This window comes from Rhinolophus ferrumequinum, chromosome 9, assembly GCF_004115265.2.
Source record: "Rhinolophus ferrumequinum isolate MPI-CBG mRhiFer1 chromosome 9, mRhiFer1_v1.p, whole genome shotgun sequence".
In the NCBI taxonomy this organism is placed as follows: domain Eukaryota; kingdom Metazoa; phylum Chordata; class Mammalia; order Chiroptera; family Rhinolophidae; genus Rhinolophus; species Rhinolophus ferrumequinum.
Genome location: NC_046292.1, coordinates 64,396,457 through 64,410,275, shown reverse-complemented (window position 1 = coordinate 64,410,275; position 13,819 = coordinate 64,396,457). Strand labels below are relative to the sequence as shown.

The window sequence follows — 13,819 nt, the reverse complement described above, 5'->3', positions numbered from 1 at the left end:
ACATAAAATTTTGGTTTTCATTCTCCCCAATTCCAGTAATTTTAATCCATGCTGAGTAACGGCACAGATCCTTTGTATTCACTCCTTCAAAAACACTGTTAGGGTACTAATCCTAATAAAATAAATGGATTATTTTTGTGAATAGTTTCTTTTATTTTTGAGACTTTCAAGTTTGACCTTGAAATACATTTTAAAAGATTAAATGCCTGTGAGTGAAGGAGTATATAGATTATTTTGTACATTTGGTTTTTCCTTGAAGGGTTTCAAAATTTGGTATATTTCTTTCTGCTTTAAGTTAAAATAAGATTTTATAACCAACAATGGAACAAAAAGCTTTTTTTCCTGAAATTCCTTCAGATGTATTGGCTGCTTCTAAATTTCATAACAGTTAATAATTTACAGATTAGTCTATCTTCCTTTTCTATTGTTTAGAAATGAAAGGTGAAACCTAGAAAGAAGAAAACTTGAATCCCTTGTATTAGTTAAGATGCTTTAAATGTTGCATGAAACTTAAAAAATGGGTAATTCAAACTGATTTGAGCTATAAAAAGGTTGTATTATTGGCTATCATAATTGATTGTCCAGAGTAAGATGGACTTTAGGTTTAATACATGCAGTGACTCAATTATATCATCAAGGACCCAGTTTATTACTCATTCTCCATTGTATTCTCTATGGTGTCAGCTCGATCCTCATGGTCATAGAATGCTCGTGGTAAAAGTTCAGGATATAGTAAATATCCAGGAATGCTTCTCTCCCAGCATTACTGAACAGGAAATCTGAAATTCACCATAATTGGACTACCCTGGCCATCTACCCAATCCTGAGCCAGGAGAATATAAGATAATGATTTTATTAAGCCAACCAGTAAATATATACGCCTGGAGATAGAGATGGGGTCCATTTATCAAAGTATGGTGATAGGTTAGGAAGGAAGGAGAATGGTGGTACGGGATTGCCAAGTAGACAATCAAAATATCCACTATAACTCTTAAAAATAATTTGAAAATATGGAGGCAAATATTTGAAATAAAGTGTAATTGAGATACTTTTGAATTAACAATACAGGAAAATACATGATTTGTTATTGAATTTTCAATTCCAGAAAGTTCATAGTAGTATAGATAAGAACACAGACTCTGGAGTTACTGTACTACCTGGGTTCAAACCCCAGCTCTGCCACTTTCCAGCTGAATAATGACTTTGAAGAAGTGACTTTCTTCTCTCTACCTTAGTGTTCTCACCTGTAAAATGAAATAATGGCATTTTGTCTCACTGAGTTACAAGAATTAAATGAATTAATATATGTATTTAGAACAATGTCTGACATATAAAAGCACGTAATAAACTATTGTTATTACAATTGCTGCTCACTAGTGCTCTACTGTAAAAGGATTTACTGGTAGTTTTTATAACCCGTAGACTTTTCTAATTTAATTAGTGGTATAGCATTCTGGAAATCAGACATGTAGAAATTAATAGCTTTCTCTTATTTACCTCATGGAGTCACCGGTATTTAAAAATCAGAAGTAAAAATTTCAGGCATATTTTAACTGACATAATATGTCAATGTGCTTTCTCTAAAGTATTGGGAAATTCTTCCCTTAATAACTATAAACAAGGACTAAAAAGTTACTGTCCTGAATATATTAACACCTATTACAGTAGGATGATGAAATCTCCCTCTAAGCCCTCATTTTACTCTTCTTTAAAAACCTTTGTTGTTGGTGCATTAACCACAGAATAAAATCCATACTGCTGAGCAGATATTCAGGACCCTTTACATTCTGATACGAATCCACGTATCCAGTGTCATCTTTAGCCACTTAACACTAAATTCAGTTTAAGAGTTTGGCGAAATATTCTCAGTTACAGGCACTGTCAGTATCCTGTTCTAAGCTTCATTAACTCAGGACATTGAATTGAATGTTGAATAATAACAAGGGAAACAATAGCAGCAACTAACATTTTTGATTGCTGTGTTCAGAGCTCTTGACATATATTTGCTCATTTAATCCTATGATATAAATACTGTCGTCATTTCCCGTTTTACTCTGAGAAACCTGAGGCGTAGAGCAGATGTGTCTCTCGCTACAGATCACATCAAATAATATATTGTTAAGAAAAGTAGAATCCAAACAGAGTCCACTTAGCCTCTGCCCTGCCCTACCTCTGAGTATTACAGTATTTTGAGTATTCTTCCTGTGTACAGTGTCAACAAAGAACAGTGAGCTTTCATGTGAAAACTCTGTGCTCCTCCTACAGTGATATGGAAGGAAAAAGGCAGTGCCCCGGGTGGTGCCTTGGCCTAAACCCCTCTGTCTCTCTGCATTCCTAATGCCTCGTGAGCCCTCAGAAGTGTTCTTTGGGAAATGTTGGTTAATCAGTGAGGGAGCAGAATGAGAATTGGGAATTTTCTTTTTCTTTTTTTTTTTTTAAGAATGAAAGTATTTAAACTCATTTAAACTTTGTATTAGAAATCTTACTTGTTAGAATTCAACTTCCATATGTAACTCTTAGTTGTAGCATATTTTTTCTTTAAGGAAGGTGGCTTTGAAGCTGTCAAAATTAAATTAAATAAAAGTAACCCCAGCTCTGGTTGGGTAATAATCTCTGAGATAAAAAGGAAACATCTTAAAACTTTGAATAATGAAATATTTTTAAAAAGAATATTAAATGAAATATTTTTAAAAGAATATTAAAATTATTCCTGTCCTTTCTGTTACTACTATTCAGCACTTCCCCATGAAAACATCTTTGACTTAGCTGACTGTAAAAAATAGCAAATCGTTATGTCGAAGACTTATTTAATAGACTTATGAAGTAAGAATTAAGTCCTTTTATTATGTCAAGAAATAACTGTAGCTAAAAGTTTGGGACATATCTTTATATTTGTAGATACATGTATGATTATATACCAAGGGTGTCAAAAAAAAAATGTATGTAAGTGGACACTTTGGTCAACGTTGCTCAAGCAGTAGTTTGCCGTAATCAGAAGTGTCTGGACGCTGATGGTAACCACTTTGAGCACCTCTTGTTATTGCAGAAATCAAATGTGACTTGTATTCATCTTTTGTTACCGGTTAATATTGAGTATTACAATTTTAATAGTTTCCTTTCTTAAAATGTGTATACATTTTTTTGGCACCCTCTCTATTTTTAAATAGAAATGCCATCCTTTAACACGCATCATTCTACCTTAGTGCATATAGTTCTGTTTCATCTTTTCATTCATTATGTAGATCTACCATGATTTATTTAATCAGTTCTCTGATGATACACATGTAGATTATTTCTATTTTTTTTCTATTATAAGAAATGGTACAGTGGAAATTTTGTATGTATGTGAGTACATGTCCAGTTTGTTTCCTTGGGATACATTCCTGGGAATAAAACTGTTGAGACAAAAATATACTTTTTTCATTATGAATTTTTATTTGTAGCTTTATACTCCTGTCAGTAATGATGAATATTCATTTCATCACGTTTCCCTAGCATTTCTAATTTTAACAACATCTTTGTAAGTCTGGTAGGTGAAAATATTTCATTTCTATTTACATTACTTTGGTTATAAATGAGCTGGAACATCTTATATTAAGAGAACAGTGCCATTTTGAAGGATCTGATGACTTTTGATTTGCATCTTCTTCCTTGGAATTATAGTAGCTCTCCAAAGATGAAAATTTGCAACTTTAAGTAATGATGTCAGAAAAATAATTGAGTATATGGGTATAGAACTCCCCCCAGATTTGTGTCTTCGTTCACGTATCACTTCCTTGAAACTTGCAAATGATCCTTAACAGTTTCTAGTAAGCAAAAGTTGTTAAGTAAGTGCCCTATATTAAATGACTAAAACCAAGTATATATAAAATAATATTTATTTTCCTCGTTTAATACATGTACTACCTAAGTGTTTCTCATTATCTCCTCCCAAGCGGGCTTTTAAGATATTTTCCTTCTGATTGCCCTCCCATGATATTTTGAAACCACAGATGTACTGTATGTCCGTTTATGTACAGTGACCCTAACCATTATAAGAGCTGAGATCATTTTTACCCTCCCAAGAACCCGTTTTCAAGTTTTCACCCCCATTGGGGGATGCGGCCCCATTGAGAATGCATGGTGTGTGTGTGTGTGTGTGTGTGTGTGTGTGTGTGTGTGTGTGTGTGTGTTGATATTTGGGGAGGAGGAGCAAAAGTATTGCTATGCATGAATAGTTACTTCTGTTTCATAAGACTCAGAGAAGGAGGTCAGTGTTTCTGTTACTTTTGTCAGGTTGTCCAGAAGGGAACATTAAGTTTCATAATTACCACCATTACTTCACCTGTCTATTATCAAACTCTAAACATAGTGCCTTGGGGTGCCTAAGTTACCTAGAATATTCTGGGTACAGTATTTCCATTCTTGAAAATGTTGATAAATAAAACAAGGACACAATGACGTTATAGTAGCTGGCATTTTACTGAATTTAAGCAAGAGTAGTCCTAATGCATTAGGAGTAATAGTAAATGTTTAAACTTCTGTCATAGTGGATCTCAAAAAGTGGTGCTTTTGCCTTCCAGAGGACATTTGCAATATCTGGGAGCATCTTTAGTTGTCACAACTAGGGGAATGGGTATTGTTAGTGGCATCTCATGGGTAGAAACCTGGGATGCTGCTAAAAGTCTTGCGATGCACAGGGTAGTGTCTCCCCGCCCACCTCCATAATAAAGAATTATCTGGTCCAAAATGGCAGCACTGCTCTATCCTAACGATTCTACTTCTTGGAATCTATCTTTAGAAAGTAATCAAAAATACAGAAACAATTATAGATACACATAAAAATACAAAAGCATTAACTTTATTTTTTCCTTTGCAAAAGTATGTTCTTTTAGAAAGCATAAATATAAGTGAAATACATATATGTATATATGCATATGTATGTACATATATGTATATATACATATATAATTACAGTTCCTCTCACAAGTAATGTTTTGGGGATTTTGGTTATGCGTATTTTTTTAAGTGGGACATGTATCACAATAGTATATAATTATGAAAAATGGGAAACAAATTTAATTCTTTGGGACTTAGGAAGAGATTTGATTGGCCATGTCAGGGCTACATTTAATTTCAGGAACACCAAAGAATTGGAAACTACTTTAGAGATTGTTAACATGCCCATTTTAGGAATTCTTTATACAACACCCTTCAACTTCTTTTTGTCCACTCATTCATTTAAATCTTTTACTCTGAGTAACTGTTCTTAAATGCCTCTTATACTACCATAGACTAAAAAAGTACAGGCAGTTTCTCAATGAAGTTAACTTTTAGTTCTGTGTACAAGTAGAGGTAAATGATAGTCTTATCCCTGGGGATATTCTTTTATTTTTTCTTTACTGTGATTTAATATGGAAGAACAAATGGTAAAAAGATGGAAGCAGTCATAATTTCTATCAGTAGGGAATATATAAATAGATTTGGCATTCTTTACCCAATGAAATACTGTGCAACGATTCACGTAATCTGTATGTATCATAGATCTCTACAGCATAACTTAAATGAAAGAGTCAAGGCATAGGATATTTAGAGTATGGTAACCTTGAAATAAATGTTAATATCACACAAATACTATACTGTTTATAGATATGTGTATAAAATATAAAAGATCAAACCATGAATGGCAAGAATTCACACCCAACCTCAATACAGCAGTTATCACTGATGACAGGTAGGGAATTGGATCAAGAAACAGTACAAAGGATCACCCATATCAATAACCTTTTATTTCTTAAAAGGGAAAAAAAAACTCAAATATGGCAGTGTACAAGTTGATTAAATCTGAGTATGAGTATATTAAGTAGACTTTATATTCTGTTTTTTCTTTGTTTTTGAAATATTGCAAGATCACATTTTTTAAAAGTAAGTGTATGTTTCAAATTTGTTCGTGTATGAACTGAGGCCAAATATAGAAAGATTTTTATAATAGTCATAATTTAGCAATGTGTATATAATAAAACAGTAATGAATGACTTCCTTATAACCACAGGTAGTTAACTACTGCAAATAAAATGATTTCCAAGGGCTTTCTCTCTTGTTTTTGGAATGTTAAGTACTTTCTGTAGGTCTTTAGGGTCTACTGAATGTTAAGAAATGTGAGTGGTTCTTGAAATTACTCAAGCAATGATTGGAGTGATTAAGGATGATTTACAATTCTATAAGATCACAAGTTCACAATCTTTTTTTCCCCCCAGGTAACTTAACATGGAAAAACAAATATATTTAGAAAGGAACCGTGTTATTCATTAAGAGTAAAAAAAGTCTGTTTATTTCTTACTAAGAGAAATGCTGTATCTCTCAGCTTCTTGATAGTGATATCATGCTATCTGTGACTTTCACAGATAACAAATATTGCAAGGTGTTTTCTTTTAGAAGAATTATTTATTTAAAACCAATAACTGTTATATTTGCATTCAAATGTTTTTAAGTTTTTCCTCTGAGATTTTAAACATCTGGTCTTTAAATTAGTAAAGGATGCTATACAACTTTGTTCTATCAAAAAAATAGTACACTTAGCATGATTGTTTCTTGTACGATAAGTAGCACTATCAACATAAACATAATCAAGCATGTTTTTCTCTAGCTAGGACCAAAAACTGTCTTGTTATTAAAGAAAACTTCCATAAGCGGATCTGTGGTAACTTACCCTAATAAAAGAACTTTTAGTTGATTTTATGGTCATTGTCATCTGATAAAAATTTGACTAAATCACATAAATGTTTGGCGGGACATACTCTGCTAGGTTATATTAGAAGAAAATTATTTTAGATATGTTGCCAAGGCATAAATTTGTAGGAGATGCTGAGCATTGCATGGGCATGCTGTCGGCCATTAACTTGCTAGTGGGTTGTTAGAAATTTCCTCTAAGTAAAGAAAAAATATGTAATAACCATCATTTAGTAAAGACAATAAAATTTCTGTAATGGATTCAATATTTGAGCATTAAACATTTTTAAAAAGTAATGGTATCGAGTGTCACGTGTCACCAAATTTAGATATATTAAACAGAACATACGCTCATTTTTCTAAAATCAGACTTTTAGTGAATTGCTACTGTCCATCCTGTATCAAACCAAAATTCAGACCAGAAAGCAGAGGGACTGTGGCTTAGAATGCATTCTGCTTAGCAACCAATTTGTTGTCTGCTGTTTTGCTGCTGAATGCACGTACTCATGGCTCAAAAGTGTATCTGCAGCCAGCTGGTCTCGACCGGACAATACTTCATTCACCTCATTTCCAGACTAGTCAGGCATAGACATCAGCTCATTGTTTTTAGTCATGAGGAAATTTATTTGTAAACTTCAAGTAGCAGCACACTGATGTCAAAAGCCCCTGAACTACAAGAAATTGCCTTCTAATTCAGGAATGTCAAGTCCTTGGATTTCAGAACTGCTTCATTTACATTTTTTTTCTTTTTAAAATCTCTTGCATGTATATTGTTTGAAAAACATGCCCTCTAAAATCCTAGAAAAGAGGCAATAGCTCCTAGTAGAAAAAGTACGTTAAAATCTAAGAGTACTTTTAGAATTATTATCTGAAAACAAAATTTAGGAAGTTTGATTTGTGTTCAAACTTTTATTTCTACCTTGATCCTCACGTGATTATTTTCTCTCTTAGAAAACAACAGTTTTGTTGGCATGTAAAGCTCCAGTTTCCTCAGAGTCAAGCTGTATACATAGAAAAAAGGTACATATCACCACTATTATGAACTTGTTCTTATTATGTCTCTGTATTTAAAATAAATTAACTTAAATGTGATATCAATAAATGTATGTCAATAATAGAATGGATAACTAAGTTGTGCTATATTGCTATAATGAAATACTAAACACCACTGAAAATGAATGACATACAGCTGCACACATCAACAGGGGTGAATCTTAGAAATAATGTTGAGTGAGAAAAGCAACTTAAGGAAGAATACATAGAGTATGATTCTGTTTGAAAATATGAAAAAAAGTATACTTTTTAGGAATACCTACAGAGGTGGTAGAACTCTAAGGGAAATGATTAGCACAGAAATCATGATGGTGTTTACTTCAGCAGGGGGAGCAGCCATTAAGGAGAGATGCAAGGAGAATTAAGATGGCTGAAAACTGTTGATTTCTTAAGCAGGGTGGTTATATAGGAAGTGAAAAATGGCCCAAAATTCTACGCTGCAGACTATACTACTATTAACATCATAGCATGTCCCTCAGAAAATATATTATTTTAGATATGTACGTTGTATACTCATAATTGGAATTAATTTGCATAAACAGCTTTTATCCTACTGTTTTCATATTATGAACATTTTCAAGTGTCATTTCAAGTTTTTGATAGTTGTGTACCGTTTGCTTCCTTGAGTTAGGAAAATTTTAAAGTTGCTTTTTAAGTAATATATTTAACATTTATCTACATTATGTATACATGTCTTCTCTTTGAAATGGTCATATGGATTTTAGTGAAAAACTTTTTTACTTGAAGGTGCAAACCAGTCTAAACACAGCGAAAGGACTTCCATTTTACAGATAGGGCTATATAGCACAATATATGAATATGAATAAATGACTAAGGAAAGTTACTAGTTCAAAGCAGTGTCTTAATTTTGTTTTTACAACTTTATAGTTTAAAACTATGTGTATACATATAGGTAAGTTGGAAAAACATAAAATTCTTTGTTTCCAGGGAAAATAATATCAAGTTTTTAACCTGGTCTTATGATTTAGAATGAATAAACTTGAACATGCACTGAAATTAGCATAATCTGAAACCTTTTTTCAGATTTTTTTATTTCAGCAACTTTCAAATATATTTCTTCCTAACTTCTTTCTTTTCATCTTTGAGCACAGGTATGTGTTAAAAGAGGCTTCATGTTTTTGTAATTGATTTATAGGGAGCTTCTCAAAATATTGTTTTTTAAGACTTTGCTGAGTGTGTCCAGGAAGTCTTTTTGAGCTATTTTCCTGCATAAGTTTTGCTTAACAGGACAGTATATATTGCCAAAAATAAAATAAAAAGACAGTCTGTGTTCAGTTATTTAAACAAGCCACAAGATTTAGGAATTCTAAATTAACACCTCTAGTAGAAAATAATAATAATATGTTTTGTTTTTGTTTTTGTTGGGAAGAGTACCAGATGATAAAACTATTAATGAAATCCTAAGACCTTACATTGATCCTGAAAAGTCGGATCCTGTAATTCGTCAAAGGTATGTTCTTAAAATCTTGTAACTTTCTAAAATTATTTAAAAAGTTTGAGGTATTTGTTATGTGCATATTTATTATGTAAAGTCATGACTTTATTAGAATGTGATGTGTCAGTGCCATTTACTTTCTGTCCCATTTCCTTACCTTTTACTCAAGCCTTTGTCAGTGAGAGATTACGCTTTTGGATAGTAATAACAGTACTTAATACTTATTCTTTTCTGTGTCCCAGACACTCTTTGAAGCAGATAATAATAAATGTATTCATTCGTTGAATCCTCACAGTAACCCATTAAGGTAGATTACTGCTGTTATATCCATTTTGCAGGAAGGAAAACTGAGCCTTAAAGTGGTTAGGTGACTTCATATGGCTAATAAACAGGGAAGCTGATATTCAAACCCAGGCAGTCTGGAGTCAGAGTCTGCACTCTTTTTTTTTTCAGTTTCAGGTATACAAAACAACATAATGATTAGACATTACGCACCTCACAAAGGGATAGCCCCAACAAGCCTGTACATCTGACGCTGTACATAGCGATTACAATATCACTGACTATATTTCCTATGCTGTATTTTATATCTCGTGACTACATGTATATACATATATATATATATGTATATGTGTGTATATATATATATGTATATGTCTATATATACATATATTTTTTTTAATAGAGTCTGCACTCTTAACCCTTAAACTAAAAGGCCTTTTAAGTTGAACCAAAAACTGAAACTTAGGAGTTTCCAAATAACTGTGAATGACAGGAAATCCTGTTTCAGCCAAGTGTTCATAAAACTGGGTAAGATGTACTCTGTCTCCTGTCCAGAAATACAGCATGGACAAAAATGATGAACATAGCATAGTGGAAAGAGTCAGTAATGAATGTCTAGGTTAGAATGGCTACCTCTGTCCCTTATTAGCTATATGATCAACAGCAAGTTACTTAAGTTCTGGGCCTTAATTTTTTTCCATTATTAAAATGAGATTGATAATATCTACTAGATAGGGTTGTTATGAAGCTTTAAAAAAGAGCACATATAAAGTTCCTTGTACAGGGCCTAGCCACGCAGTAGGCAGTGCTTAAAAAGGGAAACTTATTAGAGTATGATTTATTAGTGTTCCTGGGCGGGAACCCAGTTGACGTTTTTTCACCAGATGGTACCTGCTTGGGATATGAATGCTTAGTTTGGTTCCAGAATAACCTGGTGTTTAAAATTTATACTGAATGGATTCTAGAATGTCTGATCCAATTCTAGTTATTAATAAATACCATCATCTACTTTTGATAAAAGGTAGTGCCCAGACTGAATCATATCTATGTCACACACAAACAGGTGGAATAGCTGAGTTTCTTTCTAATTACTGATAATCCAGTTTACCGTGTTTCCCCAACAATTAGACCATCAGCTCTAATGTGTCTTTTGGAACAAAAATTAACATAAGGCCTGGTCTTATATCATTGTAAAATTAAATAACAAGACTAATTTACTGAAATAAGTGTTTTTTTTAAATTTATTTAGTTGTACAGAAATAAGAAACGTAATTTTTAAAAATTCAGATCATTGGTGAGAAAATGTCTTTAACCCTTTTTCTATTCTTGTGTAGATGAATTTTAAGTATTATTAGCTACTCATAGATGCTTCGTCTTCCATAGAAACTATTTTGACATACATTAAAAATCAGTTTTGCGTCCTTCAATATGACATTTTTATTTCAGGTTAAAAGCCTATATTCGCTCTCAGACCGGGGTCCAAATTTTAATGAAGGTCGAACATATGCAGCAAAATTTAGTAAGGTAAAATTGTTTCCCTCCCATTTCTTAATTCTGCAATATAATTAAGTAGCTTGATTAATGTAAGTAGCTAGTTATTATACTAATTATCTGGCTATTAACAAAGCCTAAGCTTTTCAAAATGACTTTCACATTAAAATTTTAAAATAATCATGCTTACAGGGTAAATTCAGTTGAAAAACCGCCCTGGTTAGAGTATCATGTGCAACTAAAAGATTTCTAAGTTGCATTTTAATTTACTTCAATAAATACTCTCTACAACTGAGTTCCAGTGTTCAAGTTGTTGCCTTTGGAAATACAGAACTTCATGTGATCAACTGATCATTGCGTATGTTGCAGTGGAAAGAACACTGCAGAGAAATGTGAAAGGAGACAGGTTCTAACAAACTCTGTGATTTGAGAACGTTCTTAACATCACTGGGCTCTGTTCCTTCATTAATGGAATGATGAAGTACACTACACTAAGTGACCTCTGAGAGTCCCTGCAGAGTCTGCTCAAGGGCCAGTTATGTGCAGCATACTTCAGAATTACAAAACACTGATCTTTTAAGACCTGTAATGCTTTTCCCATTTCTACTGTTTCATTAACTAAACTACTAGACCCAATTTAGACTAGATCCGGTTGATCTTGTCTGCAATTTAATTTCCTAGTATGGCTTAGTTCCAGTTTGTTATAAGATTATCATGAGAGATTAAAGTGATTCATTTAGTGTATGGTAAGTGCATGCCTTTGTTACTATTACTATTATTGTTACTGCCACTACTACTACTGCTACTACAGATAAATGGATTCTTACAAAAGGTCTATACATAAGATCATAAGTCTCATCACTAAGAATGGATCTAAATACCAAATCTTGACCACTTTTCTTACCAACATATCTCAGATATTCCCAGCTTTATGTCATTGATCATGGTTCAGTGATGAAAAATTGACATTTTCTATCACATGGTCCTTTCCCTAGACCTATTAATTCAATATATTTACATACAGTTAATGCTTTAACTCCCCTCCTTCCCCCAAGATTTGGGGTCCAAATAAGAGAAGGGTAGAAAATTCTGTGGTTTCTGCAAAGGTAGTTATCCAGAGTTATAACATGTATATTAACCAAATTCAGTTATTTTTGAAATTGGTAATAACTTATGTAACTAACGAGAAATACTCATGTAAAAAGTGTATTTTTTCTGTTTAACAAAAATCATCCTAAAGTGAATTCTGTATAACTGATGTTCAAACAAAACAATTTACATTGTTCCCTTGGAATTTATATCTGGTCAATCATTAATTCATTCTTCCTTCTTTTTCTATCTATATTTCCTCTTCCAAACTTAGTTCCTTTCTTAACATGCACCATATTTTGTCTAGTTTTTGTAAATGTTATTCATGTGTCATATCCATGGTACATACTTGATGTATATGCTATGGCTTCAGTCTCATAAGCCTGCTATGGGAACACATTGTTTGGGTTTTTATGAAAAGTGAAATTGCTTTTTGGATAGTTGTCTCATTTCAACTTCTGTAGGCCATGGAACTAACGTGTGCTCTCCCAGGCTTCTCCTGACAACCTCCTGACATGTCCAACCATTGTAACACTTCAGCCCCATTCTGAGCACTTGCCAACTCCTTGTCATAGGCTGCCAGTGTGGGGGGGGTAATATGTAAATGGCTCCGGAAGGACTGGAAGGGAGATAGTAAAACTACGATCCATCTCGGTTCAGGAAATTCTTATTCTTAAATGCAGTAGGAGAATAAAACTAATCGCCTCATCATTTCCTTTGTATGTGCTTAACTGACCTTGGATAATTACAAATAGTCACCACTGGCTACTGTTTTAATGGCTGCATGCATGGGATTATTCATTTTATTTTTAAAATTAATAAGTATGTATTTGAAATACCAGATTGCTCTTCTAGGATTAAATAAAAATATTTCTTTGTATGAGTTTGGCATCAACTTGACTATGGTCACCTTATTTACCTAATCTGCTAACTAGATAATTAAACTTCTTTACAAAAGTGAAGGAAAGCATGTATCATTTTGGTACAATTGCTAAAAGCAAAAGTTTTTGCTTTTGGTTTGTTAGTTTTTTATTTCTTTTGTTTCTTTTTTGTTTCTATTTTTATTCCCCCATTATCTGAGAGGGAAGGTTTTTTTACATTTCCATTTTAAGTCAAGGCAAATTGGGTTGTGGCCAATGAAGAAATGTGACTCTTTGGCAAAATATCCTCGTCTTCCAAATTCAAGGAAACCAAAATTGTATGTGATAAAAAGGTAAATGCAAGATACGGAGTATTTTAAAGTTTATAATGTAGGACAGACTGCTTGGGCCCAGATAGCATTCATTGTAACTTGGAAATGTGTGCTATAAATTTATGAAGAGGCAAAGGGGGGTGGAGATCTCAACTTGTCCTAGCAGACCAGGATTTTCTTAGGAGTGTGGCAGAAATGCATGACGTGACCCAGAGGGAGTGGTTGGGAATACCATTGCATGCAGTAGCATGATAAGAAGTCAGGATCCATAAAGACCAGAACACAGGAGGATAGCTATCAGATAGGTATATTTTATTTTAACAAAGAGCCAAAGAGGGTAAACCTGAACCAAAAAAAGGTCAGAGAAATGCACTGAAATGAAGGTCAGATGACCTAGGTCTAGGCACTTCTCTGTGCTTCATTTTCCTTATGTTCTTTACTTTCTCTTATTTTATAAGCTTCCTTCTTGAGGAACCCAAAGTTGGACCAAAGAGGACCAAAGTTGGGCCTCTTCTTTATCCCCAAAGGGGAGGGAATCTTAGATTAAT

The 13,819-nt window shown here is 33.2% G+C and overlaps 1 protein-coding gene across 2 annotated transcripts in view; it reads left to right on the top strand.

Moving 5' to 3' along the window:
• Positions 1–13,819, top strand: part of ZNHIT6 (zinc finger HIT-type containing 6) — a 60,821-nt gene that overhangs the window by 22,617 nt on the left and 24,385 nt on the right. For both annotated transcript variants that reach the window (XR_004423972.1, XM_033115997.1), the window contains exons 6-8: positions 7,660–7,728; positions 9,152–9,232; positions 10,946–11,023. Coding sequence is in view for 1 of the 2 variants with exons in the window: in XM_033115997.1 (XP_032971888.1) it covers positions 7,660–7,728; positions 9,152–9,232; positions 10,946–11,023 (228 nt within the window). In the remaining variant the exon portion in view is untranslated. The remainder of the gene's footprint in view (positions 1–7,659; positions 7,729–9,151; positions 9,233–10,945; positions 11,024–13,819) is intronic.